Source organism: Oreochromis niloticus, linkage group LG9, assembly GCF_001858045.2.
Source record: "Oreochromis niloticus isolate F11D_XX linkage group LG9, O_niloticus_UMD_NMBU, whole genome shotgun sequence".
NCBI classification, from domain to species: Eukaryota; Metazoa; Chordata; class Actinopteri; order Cichliformes; family Cichlidae; genus Oreochromis; species Oreochromis niloticus.
Window position 1 is genome coordinate 4537190 of NC_031974.2, and position 18093 is coordinate 4555282.

Sequence of the window (18093 nt, forward strand, 5' to 3'; positions counted from 1 at the left end):
ATGAAACAGTGATGACTCTCTTCTGGAAAGTAGAGTTAGAGTGATATAATATGTGAAATATATAACAAATTAGGAAGGTGCAAGCATATATTTACATGACATGCTTTATTATTGTTCTTTAAGACAATGAAAAACTGTAAATTATTAAATTATTTTTAAATGAAGACCCTGCCTGAAGTTTGATATTTATCAGCACCAGCAAGTTTTCTCCAAGCGTGTCTTTGTATGTTTTGGTTTTGGTCCCATCAGCTGTTCCATTATGTTATTCTTTGTGAGATTTTGGTTTTTATACTTCCACTGTGTTTTATTTAACTTCTGCTCTGGTTGCTGCTTTGTGGTTTTGCAGCATTCTTCATTTGCTGGAGTTTTCTTAAGTTGCAATGCATTTGACCTCTCAGGGCCACCGTAGCTTTGTCACTTACCTTTTTTTAAAGGCAGTAAAGTAAAGAATCTTTATTTTAAAACCACATAACACTTAGAATGATATCTTGTCTCAGGCCAGATTACGTACTGTGAAAATGATCATCTTTAAGACACCCATTCACATATTTCTCAATCTTTTTTTTTTTTTTTGTCTGTCACATTTGGTTCTTTAGCCATCAGAATTGTTGTCTGAAGACCAACAAGGATACCAAATGGATTTATTTTGCCAAATGGATCATCATGGCATTGCCGTATTGGTCCATTTGATCAAACTTTGTTGTTATTATTTATTTTATTTTCAGTTGTTACAGATGGGACAGACATGACTGGGGGATAGGAAAGGGAGAAAGAAAGAGAGGAAGGAAAAGAAAAACAGAAGGGAAGAGGGACAGTGAGAAAGGACACTTATAAAGACAAAGAGAAAGAAAAAAAAAAAAAAATCTCCTGGATCACCTGTTGAGAGAAAAAGAAGAGAAGACAAGCAAAAAAAAACAAAAAAAAACAAAGCAACATACTAAACACAACACCATCACGTTAATCTAGCTGAGTGTGAACAGCAGTAAATACTAAATATTGAAAGTTGTTGTGCAGCACACAGGACAGACAGCGCACAATGTGCTTTGAAGTAGCAGCTAAGAAAGGTGTAGTTTATGTCTACGAACAGTGAACACCCGTGTGCACACCTGTGTGGATCAACGCGCTTGTATACAAAAGGTTTTCCCATGTAACGGTCTGCTAGAGGGTGTGGAGGCCCATAGCCCCGTCCCCCAGGGCATGAAGCAGGCATGGAGGAGATCCAGGCTCCAGACATCCAGAGGACCCAGAGTGCGAGAGCCCAAGGAGCACCACCGGAGGGGCATCCGTGCCACCTTCCTGGGAAGGGCTGAGGAGATCCCCAGACGAGGGGGTCACCCAGTAGCCACGGAGCAGAAGCCAGAGGGGGCTGCACCGGCGTGCCCGCCGGCTCTGCCGGCAGCCAGCTGTGCCAGAGTGAACCGAGTTGCAGGCCCCGAGGCCGGAGGCCCGAGGGCCCCCTTTGCCCCGGAAGAGGCCTGACCGAGCGACAGGCATCGGGCCCCGCCAAGTAGCCACCGGGAGTGAGCCGGTGCATACCTGAGCGCCCAGCCCCGGACACCAAGAACCACCAATGCACCAACCCCTGAGGGCATCAGTTACCAGCAGGGAGTGTGGTGAGGGGAGATAGGCCTCCACACTTGGAGGGCCTGGGAGTACCCAGGGAGGTGGAGTCTAAGACCCGACCTGACATATAGACACAGACAAACAGGCACACACAGACATAAACATGCTTTCCCACCCTCATGCACACATATACAAACACTCAGCACTCACCCAACGTAGGGATAGACATACATAGACATGTACACACAATCATACTCCCCAAACATACTCTATGCCCCGGGTCCAGGTACCCTCGCCCCCAGAGGGGGAAACGGCACCCAGACCCAAGATATGTGACCCTTTCCCCCGGGGTGGAGGCAAGCAGACCGCCCCAGGCTCCGCAGCAGCAGGGAGGCCAATCGGACAGCCAACACCTCCTCCCAGCCCCCGCCCCGATGGCTAGTAGAGAACGGGGGTGTGTGAAGACCCCATACCTCCCTCCTCCCGCTCATGTGTAGTGTTGCTGCGTGTTGTTCTAAAGTGCATTTAAAACAAGGGAGGGCATGGTGCTGCTGCCAGAGAGCAGCAGGTGCTAGCACGGCCCCTCCCGAGAACCCTCAATGTCTACATGGATTTAAAATTGAGAGGTGGGCACCGGCGCCAGAGGTAGGGTTGAATACACAGACCGTCCTCTGGACGCCGTTAACGTGATCACCCTCAAGGCCCTATATATATATATATATATATATATATATATATATATATATATATATATATAGATATATATATGTATATATATATATGTGTGTGTGTGTGTGTGTGTTATGAGAGTGTGAATAATGTGGATGTCTAAGTTGTGAAATAAAATTGAGGCACAGGTGGCCAGAAGGGGACAGAGGGGGGGGGAATGCCTCCCCTGCACCCTGGTGACACACCCGCACCCCAAGGCCCTACCTGTGTGGGTGGGTGTGGTGGAGCGGGAAGAGGGAGGCAGCCGGAGATGGGGAGGAAAAGAAGGGAGGGGCAAGAGGCCCCTCCTTAGGGCCAGCTCCCCGGCTGACCCCAGTAGGCACCCCCGTCCTCTAGTACCCACCAAGGCAAGGGAGCCCAGGCCCATCCCGATCGGGGCCCATGGCAGCAGCACCGCTAAGCCCCACAGGACCTGGGGAAGCCCACCCCACCCACCGCAGAGGAAACTATACCCACCCCAACATTCAATCATCTCCAGACTACACAAGACAACAGACACCCAGGTTAGGTTTATTCTCCACCTCTCCTGTGTCTCTCCCCCACCTGCAGAGTGGACTTCTGCAAGGATGGAACAACCTCCCTGCCAGTTGAAGAGTCCCCCAGTTAGGTCGATGCACCAGAGGCCCCCTGCGCCAGGGCTGAGCCCCCGTGCACCCACCGGCCCACAACCTCGGCGACACACCGACGAGGACTGAAGCCCCCAAGGCCCAGCCAGAGCCCCATCACGGAGACGAAGCACCCCCGAACCCCAAGCCCCCCGCCTGCCCCGGATCCACTCAGGGGCAGCCAGGATACCAGGCCAGTAACCTACGTCCGCCAGTACAGACCATCCCCCAGCCCCGCTGCACGCAGCCACGAGGAGAACACCCTCTAAGAGCGACCAGAGCCACTCACCAGGTTATGACCACAACCCCCGGGTTGTGCCCTCCAGGGATAACGTCTCTAGGGGTTCTCCTGGCGCCCTTAGCCCATCCCAACCTCCACATCAACCACAATAGCGAAGGCAGGACCAAACCATGACCCCCCACCCCCACTAGGTGATGAAGCCGATCAAAGGAGCCCAAAGGGATTGATCAAATGTGGTGGCAGAGGCTGTATCAAGACTAATGTGATCTATTAGATGGTTTTTATATTGATTAGAATTAAGATTCTTTTTATTTTTCCAGTTAAGGAGGACCGTTTTCTTGGCAATGCATAGGGCTGTAAAAACAATGTGGGCTGTGTTTATTTCTGCAGTGACCTCATCCAAGTTGCTCAGCAAGCACACTAAAGGGGAGGCTGGAATGTTACATTTCAGACACTTTGATAAGTCTTCACATATCTCACGCCAAAACTTCTGCACTGGTGGACAGAACCAAAGAGCGTGGATGTAATTGTCTGGTGTATTGCCTTGACAGTGTGAGCAGTTGTTGGAAGATGTAAAGCCCATCTTGAACATCCGATGACCTGTATAGTGCACTCTATGTAGTATTTTGTATTGTATTAATTGCAGACTGGGATTTTTAATCAATTTAAAGGTTTTTAAGCAAACCTGAGACCAGAGGTTTTGGTCTAAGCTTACTGATAAATCTGCTTCCCACTTTGCAATAGGAAGGGATATTGATTCATCTATTTTAGAAAGTGTTCTGTATATTTTAGATAATAATTTGGGGATTTAAGAGTAAGAAAGTGCACCGCACGTGGTGGTGTTTGTAATTCAGCTTGACTGAGGTAAAATCTCTTTTTTACTATGGATTTAATTTGTTGATATTCTAAAAATCTTTTCTTGTTGATCCCATATTGTGTAACTAGTCTGTCAAATGGAATAAATTCTGTTCCCTCTAATATATGTTCTAAGTATTTAATTCCTTTACAACTCCATTCTGGAAAATTAATCATATTATTGTTTTGTAATATGTCAGGGTTATTCCAGATAGGTGTACGTTTGCATGGGATTAATGAAGACTCTGTCATTTTTAGAAACTCCCACCATGCTGTCAGAGAAGAGCTGATGCTGATGCTTTTAAAGCATTCATGTCTTTTGATGTTTGAGCTGATAAATGGTAGGTCTGAAATTTCTAGATTATTACATAGTGCCTGTTCTACATCTAGCCAGGGCTCATCTAAGAAGCTGTGTTTAAACCATCTAGAGATGAACTGAAGCCTGTTGGCTAAAAAATAGTGATTAAAGTTGGGCAGATCTAATCCTCCTTTATCCTTGGTCCTTTGTAATGTTTTTAAGCTGATACGTGAGGGGTTTTTTTTCCAAAGGAATTTAGAAATACATGAGTCTAGAGATCTGAACCAATCTTGTGATGGCTTATTTGGGATCATTGAAAACAAATAGTTTATTTTTGGCAAGACCATCATTTTTATAGCGGCGACCCTTCCCATGAGTGATATGGGTAAAGATTTCCATCTAGCCAGATAACTTTCTACTGTCTTTAAAAGCGGGATGTGGTTTATTTTAGTTAATTCTGAAAGCTTAGGAGAGACATTAATACCTAAATATCTTATATTTCCAGATTGCAGTGGTGTAGGAGAAGAATTATGGAAGGAGCAATTAATCGGAAGAACTGTAGATTTTGACCAGTTAATTGAATAATCTGAGACTCTTGAGAAAGAATTTATCAATTCAATCACCGCAGAGATATTGGTTTGTGAGTTTTGGAGAAAAAGTAACACATCATCCGCATAAAGGCTGATTTTATGTTCTACATTCTTACATTTTATGCCCTTAATTGTTGTAGCCTGTCTAATTGCTGCTGCTAGTGGCTCAATAAAAATTGCAAACAGTGAAGGGGAGAGTGGGCATCCCTGCCTGGTGCCCCTCAGGAGACAGAAGCTGGAGGATGTCTGGTCATTTGTTCTAACACAAGCTGTTGGGGAATTGTATAATATTTTTAACCAGTTTATGAAAGAGGATCCAAAACCAAATTTGTGTAAAGTTGCAAATAGAAATTTCCAGTTAACTCTGTCAAACGCTTTTTCTGCATCAAGAGACAATATTATGGTTTCAATGTTTTTACTGCACGAGTAGTCTGTTAAATTAAGTAATCTACGTGTATTAGTTGTTGAGTGCCTACCTTTTATGAAACCAGTTTGGTCAGGATGAATTAAGAGGGGGGTCATTTTCTCTAATCTCTTTGAGAGAGCTTTGCAGATTATTTTAAGGTCTACATTAATAAGGGATATTGGACGATAGCTTGAGGGATATACAGGGTCTTTGCCTGGTTTTAGCAGGAGATTAATGTTTGCAGAGTTCATATTTGATGGAAGTCTGCCATTTTCTTTGATTTCCAACAACGTTCCGTAAAAAAACTGGTGCTAGAATCGTCCAGAATTCTTTGTAGAATTCTGCAGGAAAGCCGTCTGGACCTGGAGCCTTATTATTGGGCATACTTATCAGGGCTTCCTGGAGTTCACCTGGCATCAGTGGTGAATCCAGTGCCATTGCTTGAGTGTCTAATAATTTTGGAAGAGTTATGTTGTCCAAAAACTGATCAATTTTGTTTTTAGATGGGTTTATTTGTGGTGTATATAAAGTTTCATAGAAATCCCTAAAAAATTTGTTTATTTTTTTAAGATCATATATTGTATTTCCAGATAAATCTTTAACAGCACATATAGTTGTTTTTTCTTTATTGATTTTTAACTGGTTAGCAAGAAATTGTCCGGATTTGTTACCGTGTTCATAATTTTGCAGGCGAAGTCTTTGTACTAAGAATTTAGTCTTTTTATTAATAATTTCATTTAATTCTAGTTTTGTTTTGCGTATTTTGTTTAATATTTCTTGATCTTGGTGTGATACATAGGCTTTTTCTAAGGATTTGATGTTTTTTTCTAGTTCTTGAATATTTTTGTTTTCTTCTTTCTTCTTATGTGATGAGAAAGAGGTTATTTTACCTCTCATCACGGCTTTCCCTGCTTCCCAGAGGACAGATGCTGATGTTCCAGGAATGTCATTAAAGTCTAAATATGAAGTCCATTCTTTTTTAAAGTATTTGATAAACTCTTCATCTTTGAGCAGTGATGTATTAAATCTCCAGTTTTTACTTGGTTTGGTATTATTCTTCTGCATTGGTGTTAAAGATACAGGAGCATGATCGCTGACAGTTATAGGGTGAATCTCAGTGTCTGAAATGTCGCTCAGCAGTGAGCTGCTGACCAAAAAATAATCCAGACGAGAGTAGGAGTGATGAACACGTGAGAAGAAAGAATATTCCTTACTGTTGGTAAAATGGAGAGAATGTTGTCTCCAGGAGTTTAGCTGATTTAGAGCGGCAAGGTATGGTGGGTGTGTTCCCGTTAAAGAACACGGAGGCAACTTCCAAGTTTAGGAGATTTATTCAGCTGTGGTCTTCTGGCATTCACACACAGCAATAAACCAAAACCACAAGATAGCTGGTGAGAGGACACAAGGAAGAAATGCTGGCTATTAGCAGCTACAAAGGCAGACTAGCAGCACACGGCACAGAGTGGTGCATTCAAGGAGCGTAAGCATAGATATGGTGTCTTGATGCATTCTCAATCATCCAGGAAAGTAAATCTCCAAAAGTTGAATCTGTTCATCTGGACGTAGCGTTTTGTGGGAGAAACGTTTCATCACTCATCCAAGTGACTTCTTCAGTCTCAGCTGACTGCAGGTTTCCCCAAACCTTATAAACAGTACATTTGCATAATGACTGAAACCAGCCCACTGAAGGAACAATGGGCTGTGAGGTCAGTTCCTTAATCATAATTATGCAAATTCCCATGACCATTGATCAACAATCACTGACCAAAACCCACTGATCAAAGAACACTGATCAATGAGTACCATTCACAGAGAGTTGGGGAATGGCTGCAATCACAGCATTGTAAGATGGTGAAAGATGTACCCTTAGGCCCCCTCCTCGATTCAAAGATGGTCTTTCCCTTTTCATGTAAATGGCCTCCTTGACTCCGCGCTCAAACCAGCGTTCTTCCCTGTCCAGGATGTGTACATCCTCATCATTGAAAGAGTGTCCACTGGCCTGTAGGTGTAAATAAACTGCAGAGTCCTGGCCTGACGAGGAAGCTCTTCTGTGTTGTGCCATCCGCTTCGCTAGAGGTTGTTTTGTTTCCCCGATGTATAAATCCTGGCAATCCTCCTGGCACTTAACAGCGTACACTATGTTACTCTGTTTGTGTCGGGGGACCCGATCCTTGGGGTGTACCAGTTTTTGGCGCAGCGTATTTTGGGGTTTAAAAGCCACAGAGACCCGGTGTTTAGAAAAAATGCGTCTCAACTGCTCCGATACTCCTGACACATACGGGATCACTACAGGTTTTCGCCTGGGCAGCGGTTGTCCTTCTCTCCTGGATCGGCTGGAGCTTTCTTTAGGTGCCTTTCCCGCTTTGACAAAAGTCCAGCTGGGATAACCACATTTACTCAGGGCCTTCTTGAGGTTCTTCTGCCTCCCTGGCCGCTGTGTCAGTGGGGATGGTGTTCGCTCTGTGTTGTAGCGTCCTGATGACACCCAGTTTATGCTCCAGCGGATGATGAGAGTCAAACCTTAGGTACTGATCCGTATGTGTAGGTTTACGGTATACGTCAGCTTTTAGATGTCCCCCATTACTGATGGAAATCTCACAGTCTAAGAAGGCTAACCTGCCACTTTTCATATCCTCCCTGGTGAATTTGATGTGTTGGTCCACTGAGTTAATGTGATCCGTGAAATGTAGTACGTCCTGAGATTTGATTTTCACCCAGGTGTCATCCACATATCTGAACCAATGGCTTGGTGGTGATCCAGGGTAGGATAGCAACACCCTCTTTTCCACTTCTTCCATGTACAAATTGGCCACGATGGGTGAAACTGGGGAGCCCATGGCACACCCATGTTTCTGCCTGTAGAACTGACCCTTGTATGTGAAGTAGGTGGAATGAAGACACAGTTCCAAAAGCAAACACACATGGTCGATGCTGAGAGTGGTCCTGTTGCTGAGGTTGGTGTCATCCTGTAATCTCTTACGGACTACCTCCAACGCTTCCGTTACTGGGATTCAAGTGAAGAGAGATGTAACGTCGTACGAGACCATGGTTTCATCTGCCTCCATAATGACATCTCTCACCTTCTCAACAAAATCCAGGGCGTTCTGGATGTGGTGTTCAGAGCTGCCCACCAGCAGGTTGAGGATCGAAGCCAGAAACTTGGAGATGTTATAGGTGACCGAGTTGATCATGCAGACAATCGGTCTTAAAGGTGCACCCTGCTTATGTATTTTCGGTAAACCATACAGACTTGGTGTAGACTCCCCTGGGTACAGCCTGTGGTATGAGGTCCGGTCAATAGCCTTGTCTTGTTCTAACTGCTTCAGACAGTCTATGACCCTCTTCCTGTAGCCACTTCCTGGGTCTCGTTTCAGGGGCTCATAAGTATTTTCATCACTGAGTAGTGACAAAATCTTCTCATGATAGTCTTTCTGGTTTAGCAATACTGTGCACCTATCCTTGTCTGCCGGAAGGATGATAATGTTGTTGTCATCACTAAGTGATGTGAGTCAACTCAACTTCAACTTTTGGAGATTTACTTTCCTGGATGATTGAGAATGCATCAAGATACTTTTAATTAAGTGCATTAGCCCGCTTACAATGAAAAAAAACAAAATCTTGTTTGTGACCTGTGTAGTATGTTAACACTATTGGAAATAAAAATAACTTGAACTCCAATTTTGAAAACACAACTTTCTTTTCTTAAAAAAAAAAAAAAGCTCTGACGCAGATTTTCTGAGTGCAGACGTGCCAGCAGTGCGCAATTGTGCACGCGCGCAGCTTAGATAGAAAAAACATTAGCGCAAATATCATGAAAGCAGTGGAATTGAGCGGTTGGACAAGACTGCAGTGCTTCAGCCACAGGCTCCCTCTCTATCAGTAACTTAGCCATTTCTTTTAGTCCTAGTTCAATATTAAGCGCAGGGGTTGACATAAGTGGTGTGCAAAATGCGCACCAATTTTCAGGCTTTACTGTGCAAATGATGCGTTTGTAGAGATGTTTTGTTATATTGTGCATGTGCAACAGGACTAATAATAATATCTTCCAATTTTGTCCTTAGAGAGAAGCATGAAAGACGCCTGTGTTGAACGTGCAATTGGCAAGTGCAAGAAAATAGTGAGTGCCTTTTCTTACCCTTGGAAAAGGAAGAGAGAAATGGCTAATGCCCAGGCTGAGCTAAACCTGCCTCATCACTGAAACGCCAACAATATGGGGGTCTCGACAACAGATGATTCAGCGGGTACTGGAGAAGGCCATATCACAGGTCCTGAAGGCAGACAGAACAACCAGGCACCTGTTACCAACTTGGCAGGACATTGACTTGTTAGAATCTGTGAACAAGACACTCAATCCCCTGATGGAGTTCACAGATGCTCTGTCTAGAGAAGAATATGTGAGTGTGTCGTATGTCAAACCTGTGCTCCACCTTCTAAATAACACAGTTCTTCCTCTACCTGATGAAGACAGACATGAGGGACATGAAGAGAGCCATCCTCAAGTATTTAAATGAGAAATACTCAGACCCTGCAACTGATGGCCTCCTGGATATGGCCTCCTTTGTCAACCCATGTTTCAGATCATCATATATACTGTAGCTGATGACCGAAGAGAGTTTATCTTAAAAAAAGCAACAGCAGAAATTCAGTCACTGCTAGAGACGCAAGCTATGTCTGAGGCTACGTCCACACGTACCCGGTTATTTTTGAAAACTGAGATTTTTCTATGCGTTTGCACCTTTCGTCCACACCTAAACAGCGATTTCGGTCACTGAAAACTGAGATTTTTAAAAACGCCTGCCAGGGTGGAGATTTTCGAAAACTCAGTTTTTGCATTTACGCGTGGATGAGGAAAGTGGAGAAAACGCAGCGTCAAAGGTGTGCGCACTTTTTGACGTCACACTGTGCGCCACGTTTTGTTTCGGTGAAATGAATTTCTACAATACTGTTACTGTTAACTGTTCTCTCTGCAGTGTTTAAATGCTTACATATACACACACAGTTACAGTCCCTCCACACATAGGACTTGATTCTGCTTCTACGCCCCATCTTTGTTTACTATTTCCCACCGAGGTTTCTGATTGGCCAACATTTCTACACGGTTAGGAATATATCTCCACCTGTTGCTTTGGTTGTTCCTAGCAGTGTTTTCCTTCATTTTTGCGTTTACGTATGGACGGGATTATTTTTTACAATGAAAACGGAAAATCTCCATTTTCAAAAATACCCATGTACGTGTGGACGTAGCCTGAGTCACCACCATCACACACAAGCACAGGAGCTGCTGGGTAAGACCAAAAAGAACCCAAGAGGAGTAAAAGAAGTCTGGGCAGCTTTTTCAAAAAGGCATCTCCTCAGCCTGGCCCAGCTGCCCTCACTGACAGAGAAGTGATTGAAATTGAGCTTAAGAGTTACCTGCAGGCACTGGATGCTGACGGAGAAGCTGACCCACTGGATTGGTGGAGGCTGCACCAGGCTAATTTTCCCAGGGTGGCAAGCCTAGCCAGGAAATACCTTTGCATTCCTACCATGAGTGCCCCCTCAGAAAGGGCATTCAGCACCACTGGCAACATAGTAACATGCCTCCGATCTGCACTGAAGCCAGAGACAGTTGATAAACTTGTGTTCCTGGCAAACAACCTCTACTTTGGAAGAAAATTAGTTTATGGTCCTGCATGCAAGAACCATAAACACTGATGTTGTGTTTGTATATCAAATACATATTGTAAGTTTGAAATTTGTTGTTCTATATTTAACCGAAAATATAGCCCTACCCCCAAGACAATCGAGCACATAACAGCACCGACCAAGATATTATGGTTATAAGAATTCTTTAAAAACAATTTTCATTTTTAAGTCCTAAGAGTTAAGTCCTTTAAAGTTAAGATTTTTGTTTTTGTTTCAAAAGTGTTTCTATGACTGTATCACCAGTCTGCAGCCTACAGCTTTTGATGATAGACGAAGACCATCGACTACCTTGACAAGGATTAAGGATATTTAATCATTTAATACTACAGTCTAACAGCCAGTGTGTTTCTACAAAATTGTTTGTTTGTTTTCTTTTTACTCCTTTTGCGAACTCAGCGCTTGACTTCCTTTAGACTCCAAGTATTTAGTCTCCAAGTACTCCAAGTATTTAATCTTCAGTGTGCAGAAATTCGGGTAGTAAAGTGCTCATTAGCATTTTCACTTGATCTGAAACTGACCTGCTGTTTCCTTGGCATGTATGCTAAAACATGTTCATCGAGTTTAAAAAAGAGTTTAAAACTTTTAAACTCTTCTCTGAAGCATAATTATTGATCCATTGATGTGTGTCTGTCTCTAATTTTGGGAGGTCTTGAGAGGATTTAGTTTCATTTTAAAAAGTTAAAGCAATGTGCGGAAATAACAAAAGCTCCATTTCCTTTTAAGTTTTTACATCCAATTTCCAGCAGATGGTGACACATTACCGGTTACAATGCAGGTCACTGATTGGGGAGGCTGACTGTGTTGAGCTGATCCTGCAACTGGCTCAAAGTGCAACAGGTGAATAAAAATCAAAGAACTATAAATAATTGCTTTCGTGTTATCAAAGACGTCAAATGTAAAGGATGTGGAAAAGGGAATAATATTTAGATTTTTTTTTTTACAGATTCAATTGAGGACAATTACTACATTTAGCATTTATGAACTTCTAAGCATGAAAAAAGAAAAAGAAGGAGAGAGAAAAAAACAAATAACAATATTAACTAAGTAAAAAGTAAAATAAAATAAAATAAGAGAATTCACGCGTAGTGTGAGGCATGAATTACGATCAGTAAATTTTTAAGAATTCTAGAAAGAGCTGCCAAATCGTACAAAAAATCGCCAGTTTCCCCTTTCTATCAAATCTTATCTGTTCCACCCTGGCCGCAGATACCATCTCATTAAGCCACCTTTTGAAACACGAGGCCGAAGAAGACCGCCACTGTGAAAGAATAAGCATACCCATTGTAATTATCTGTGTTTGTGAAAAGGAAAAAGATTCAATTGATGCAAGTCATCCAAGTATAGCCAATGTACCATCAAGTGGTACTTTTTTTGCTTAATTGGTTTGAAAACCACGTAAAAATCTGGCTCCAAAAAGATTTCAAGACAGGGCAATGCCAAAATAGATGTGCAAAGGAACCTTCACTGATATTACATCTGTCACATAAGGGGGATACAGAATTATAGATCCGGTTAAGTTTAAGTTTAGAAAAGTGCAATCTGTGAATGACTTTAAACTGGATTAGTTTTTATCTGGCATTTATTGAGCCTTTCTGAATATTGGACAAACAGTTTGACCATTGGTCCTCAGACAGAGGGACAAGGAGGTCTTCAGCCCATGTATTCTTAATTCGATCAGAATCAACTGGGATTGTAAAGCACTTGACAAACTGAGATATCAGATGTTTAAAATCTGCTATCCGAATTATATCAAAGTAGGTATGACTTAGTGGCTTCAGTGGAAAGTCTGAAAAGTTTTGTTGAACAAAATATATATTTAGATTCATTTTAAATAGTTATATTCATTTTTTCTGTATTTTTTTATTCATTTATATTGAAGGAAATATTGGTCCAGAAATATGAAACTGTGGCCTCTGATGAGGAATGAAATATGTTTTTCATTTTCATACTGCCGCGGAAAAACATATATAAATATAAATAATATAAGGGCACCCATCCTACACTATTAAAGACTTAAAATGGTAAAGATTTCAAGTTTTCCCATGTTGCATTTGACCTTTGTCTGATATATAGATAATTATATATTGATGGAGTCTTACATCACTCTTGTAATCTTCCTTTCTGTAGTCAAACATTTTGTGGAAACTATTCAGTCCAGTCACATTAAAGACAACATTTAGGTGTACCAAAACACTTTTATGGTTTAACATGTTTTATTCAGTATTAAACGGATTACATCACAGTTATGAATTAGAGAAAATTAAAAGTTCCAATTTCAAACAAACATTTGGAAGTAGATCTTTGTTTGAGCACTGAATAGTTAGAAATAAAGTAAAAACAAGAGCATTTAATTTATAGCTGTATGATCTAATGTGAAAGTGGATAATTATATTGAATTGTTTTAATGCTTTAACCTACTTATATCTTTACACAGGAAATTACTTCCTTTCTCTCATCTGATACATGAAGTTATCATTTCTGATATTTCTTTTTTTCCTTTTTAATCACTGTGTCCATCCGTTCTTTTCAATGGATCTGAATCTGATTTGCTGTTCCTTAAAAAAACACACCTGCTGTTGCCACATTTTTCAGTTATTTCCTTCAGCTTAGGTTGGCATTAATTAAAAAATTCTCCAAGCTCATTTCAGCCTGCTGCAGGTCGCCACCTTTGCTGAACAGGATGACTGTTTGTTCAGTAACTTTGTTCACAAAGCCTTTTTCTCTCACACACATACCATCTGTAAATCTAAATCTGTTCATCTGTAAATGTGTCTATAGAAGTGTTAAACCTGCATTGGGGCGTTTTTGAAAGCAGCAGTTTAATAGAAGTTATGAATCATCAAATCATGTCTGATATCTGAACAGTTAATCAAACTCAGTAGAAGGCTCTGTGGTATTTAAAGAATCTTTAGTCACACTAATAAACAAGCAAATTTATCAGTTTTCTTTTTATTGATAACTCCATCATGAATGAGCTACATTAACACAGTAAGAGACTAAATTCATGCAAAAATAAAAACAAAACCCACGTCATTCACAAATATCTAAGGCTCTGATTAATTTTTAACTGGATATTTCAAGACACCATTTAATAATCTATCTGTTTATAGATTAACACGAGAAATCATTTTTAACCCCTTATCCCTCTGATCTGATACATGAAGCTATCATTTCTGCATATTTTCTAACATTCTGATCACGTCAATCAATTTTTTCACTTGATCTGAATCTGATTTGCTGTTCTCAAAAACAACACACCTGTTGCCACATTTTTCAATTATTTCCTTCAGCTTAGGTTGGCAGGAATTCAAAAAATCCTCCAGGCTCATTTCTGCCTGCTGCAGGTCGCCTCCTTTGGTGAACACGATGACTGTTTGTTCACTAACGTTGTTCCCAAAAGCTTTTTCTAACTTTTTCAGTATGTCTCTCTCACCATCTGTAAATCTGCTCACATGTATCACAAGTACATACACACAGGTTTCTGACTCACAGAGCTCTTTGCAGCTTTTTACACGTTTCTCTTTATCTGATGATTCGAGCTCCTCATCAAATATGTCTGGAGTATCAATCACACGAAGGTGTATGCCATATATGTTTGTTTCTTCCACCTGACACTCTCTGGTGACCGGCTTTGAACTGGGTTTAGACATGAAGACTTTCTTTCCAAGGATGGTGTTTCCACTGGCACTCTTTCCAGCACCGGCCATTCCCAAAAGAACAAGGTTCACTGTGGTGCTGGTGTGTTTTCCTGTATCAAGGAAGAGCAGTTGAAGATTATGACTTAAATAAACTACTTTAGCTTAGTTAGTGGGTGCATGAAAACAGTTTGTTCAGGCACGTCTTTAAAGCTCATTCTCACTTTTCAAAATCTTCTTGGAGTTAGTGAGGGAGTCGTTTATACATCTGCCACCTGAATTAAAAGGCCAAATAGGAGTTTTTGTAAGTGTCTTTGAAAACCTTTGGTTCTTTTTGAATAATTAAATATCCTTCACTGAAAAACTAAAAATATGGACACACACGCACATATATATATATATATATATATGTACACACACATAGTACTATGGACGAGTTTTAGGTGCGTGAGAAAAATGCTGTAAACAAGGAATGCTTTCAAAGATGGAAGTGTCCAACATTTATTTTTATCAATCAAGAAAATACAGTGAGTGAACAAAAAGAGAAATCTAAATTAAATCAACATTTGTTGTGACCACCTTTGACTTCAAAAAGGCATCAATTCTTCTAGGTACACTTGCATACAGTTTTTGAAGGAACTTGGCTGGTAGGTTGTTCCAAACATCTTGGAGAACTAACCACAGATCTTCTGTGGATGTGGGCTTCACACCTTTCTGTCTCTTCATGTAATCGCAGACACACTCGATGATGTTGAGATCAGGGCTCTGTGGGGGCCGTACCATCGCTTCCAGGACTTCCAGGACTATGCTGAATTTAGTTCTTAATAACTTTGGCTCTATGTTTGGGGTCATTGTCCTGATGCAGAATACATTACGGCCAATAAACAATCATTTATTTTTCTGAAAGCATTCTTTGTTTAGAGCATTTTTTCACACCAGCCTAAAACTTTTGCACAGTATTGCATATGTGTGTGTGTCTATAAAGAAGCTCATACACACAGCTTACCATTGTCCTCCATCTGGAATTCTGCATTATCATCAGGTCTGTAACATAAACGTTAGACCTTGTTTACTAACCAGATAGCTGTGTATTGGCAAAGATCTTAAAAAAAAAATAAAAAAAAATAATTTTGCACAAAATATAATCAGTTTCTAAATGTCTGCTTTCAGCTTTACCTGGTGAGAGTTAGACCTCTGTCTGCAGGCAGTTTTTCCAGTTCAAGGAGAACCTGATAAAGCTTGCACGATTTGAAAGGGTAACCTCCTGGTGTGTATCCCAAAGGCAGCACGACTCTGAACTCGTCTGTAGGTTTTCCAGATTTCTTGCTCAGATCTTCTATCTGCTGCCACACATCATTATCTGAAAACTCATCCTCTACCACCACCAAACACATGTCAGGGGGTGGGTTCATAGAAACGAGCAATTTATATTCAAATTTTGTGTCTGGTGTATAAGCAAACACATATGTATCATTTTCATATATCCATGTATTTTCCGCAATTCTTTCGGGTATATCTGATAATTTTTTGCTCAGGATGTTGGCTATTAGAGTCCTCTTTAAAGATTCCACTTTGCCAAAGATGGCCACTGAAATCCGGTCTGTGAAAAGAAACAAAATTTATACACAAATATACATGACACTGAACGAAATGAGTGTTTTGCTAACAGGCTACACAACAAAGACTAAGCACACAGTATAGAGAAATATTGGCAGAACTTACTGTGAGACATGATTCTTCAGTTCAGAGCAGTGGAATGCTGTGTGGTGTCTGCAGGCTGTGCTGTTCTTTGTCTGTATTATATGGAGCTGTTATGCAAATATTGGAGGCGTGTCAGCTGTGAAGCTTTAAAAGTTAAGTTGAACAATCGCTGCAACATTCATCTGTTTTACCTTCTCAGTGACAACAGTGAAGACAAAATATGGCTTCATTTCCAGCAGGTAAGCAATATTTTAATTCCTGTGTGTGTGTAATTCATTTCCTGTGAAAACTGTCAATATGTTTTCATGATCTTGTTATACATTTTTAGACAGGTTAAATCAAAGTATTGAATTGTGTTTCAGGTCCTGATTTGAGGATTGTGATGATTGGGAAAACTGGTGTGGGGAAGAGTGCTGTTGGAAACACCATCTTGGGAGTTAAGCATTTCAGATCTTGTCCCTTTTCAAAGTCAGTGACTAAGGTCTGTGAAAAAGGAGTGACACAGTGGGGCAACAGAGTAGTTAGTGTGGTAGACACACCAGGGATCGTGGACACTGAAATATCAGAAGAGTTCATCAAACGTGAAATTGTGAGGTGTGTTGAAGTCTCCTGTCCAGGTCCTCATGTGTTCCTGCTGGTTCTCCAAATTGGTCGATTCACCAAAGAGGAGAAAAACTCAGTGGAAGCCCTGCAGGAGCTGTTTGGTCCACAAGCTAATCAGTACATGATTGTGCTGTTCACACGTGGTGGTGATCTTGGTGACACGACCATACAGGAGTATGTACGTGAAGCTGAGCCAGGGCTTCGCCGCATCATTCAAAGGTGTGGAAATAGGTTTCACGTCTTTGAAAACACAGCGACAGATAAAAAGCAGGTGGTGGAGCTGATCAAAAAGATTGATTACATGGTGGCAGGAAATGGGGGCACACACTACACAGATGCCATGTACAAAGAGGTGGAGACTAGACGAGTGTCGGACGAAAACGAATATATGTTTATGCAAGCACTGATGCAGCGTATCCTAGTCTATATGTACATTCTTTCAAGAGAGTAAAAAACATAACCACTGTGGCACCTCTGCTATGTGAAAAAAAAATGAATCCAAAAAAAAAAAACTTTGCAGTGTAGAAAAGCAACAAATAAAGAAAATGTATGTTGGTTGTAAGAGTGCCTCCTTATACTAGTTGTGATACATGTCTCTGATATATCTCCTCTGAACTTTTTTTCATGGTGATTTTCTATTGTGTTATTTTACCTTCAGCAATGTGATAAAAAGTGGCAGGGCATCTAATTTGATTCAGAAAAACTGAAGCACTCCAAACTGGTTAGGGTTTATAATACAGATGTATGTATTTAAATTGTATTATGCATTTAATGTACAATGAAATCAAAAATGGACCACAATATCTTAATATTAATTATATCTCAATATCAAATCACCTTTGTTGCAATGAAATTGTCATTGATTTTGAAAACGTCACTGAATAAATCATCAATACACATGGAAATCTTCAGCTTGATTATTTTAACTGCAAAAAGCATGTTACAAAAGTTCAATCCAAGCCTAAGTTAATACAAAATCATCACAATTTCCTCCAAAGTTATACTGTAATGGTGATTATTTTGCTTCAACAACCTGCTAGCAAAATAACTTTTATTTTGTCACTTTATCGACAAAATAAATGTTAAAGTGCAGGAGGGACATGAAAAGAAGTCATGATGAAGGGAACCATGAAGTTGAAGTACTTGACTCTCTGTTGTAACCCTTAAATGCGTACCTTAAAG

At 41.0% G+C, this 18093-nt stretch overlaps 2 protein-coding genes across 2 annotated transcripts; one reads left to right on the forward strand and one right to left on the reverse strand.

Annotated features, from left to right (window-relative positions):
* Positions 1-14139: 14139 nt before the first annotated feature.
* Positions 14140-15390, reverse strand: LOC100709472 (GTPase IMAP family member 8-like). The gene is made up of 2 exons (XM_019352418.1): positions 15318-15390; positions 14140-14720 (listed from the first exon to the last, which is right to left on the reverse strand). The coding sequence occupies exons 1-2, from the start codon at positions 15388-15390 to the stop codon at positions 14140-14142; spliced, it is 654 nt and encodes a 217-aa protein (XP_019207963.1).
* A 1115-nt stretch (positions 15391-16505) lies between these two features.
* LOC100709208 (GTPase IMAP family member 4-like) lies at positions 16506-17362 on the forward strand. The gene is made up of 2 exons (XM_003457324.2): positions 16506-16547; positions 16671-17362. Exons 1-2 carry the CDS (start codon positions 16529-16531, stop codon positions 17360-17362), a joined length of 711 nt encoding a protein of 236 aa, XP_003457372.1. The 5' UTR covers positions 16506-16528.
* Positions 17363-18093: the final 731 nt, after the last annotated feature.

Bases quoted from the DNA above. Each gene is read 5' to 3' on its own strand.
- LOC100709472 (XM_019352418.1), bottom strand. From the start codon at position 15,390: ATGGTACGGCCCCCACAGAGCCCTGATCTCAACATCATCGAGTGTGTC. The intron at 14,721-15,317 runs GTGTGAAGCCCA...TCCTTGATACAG, and splicing joins TTACATGAAGAGACAGAAAG to GAAAACACACCAGCACCACA.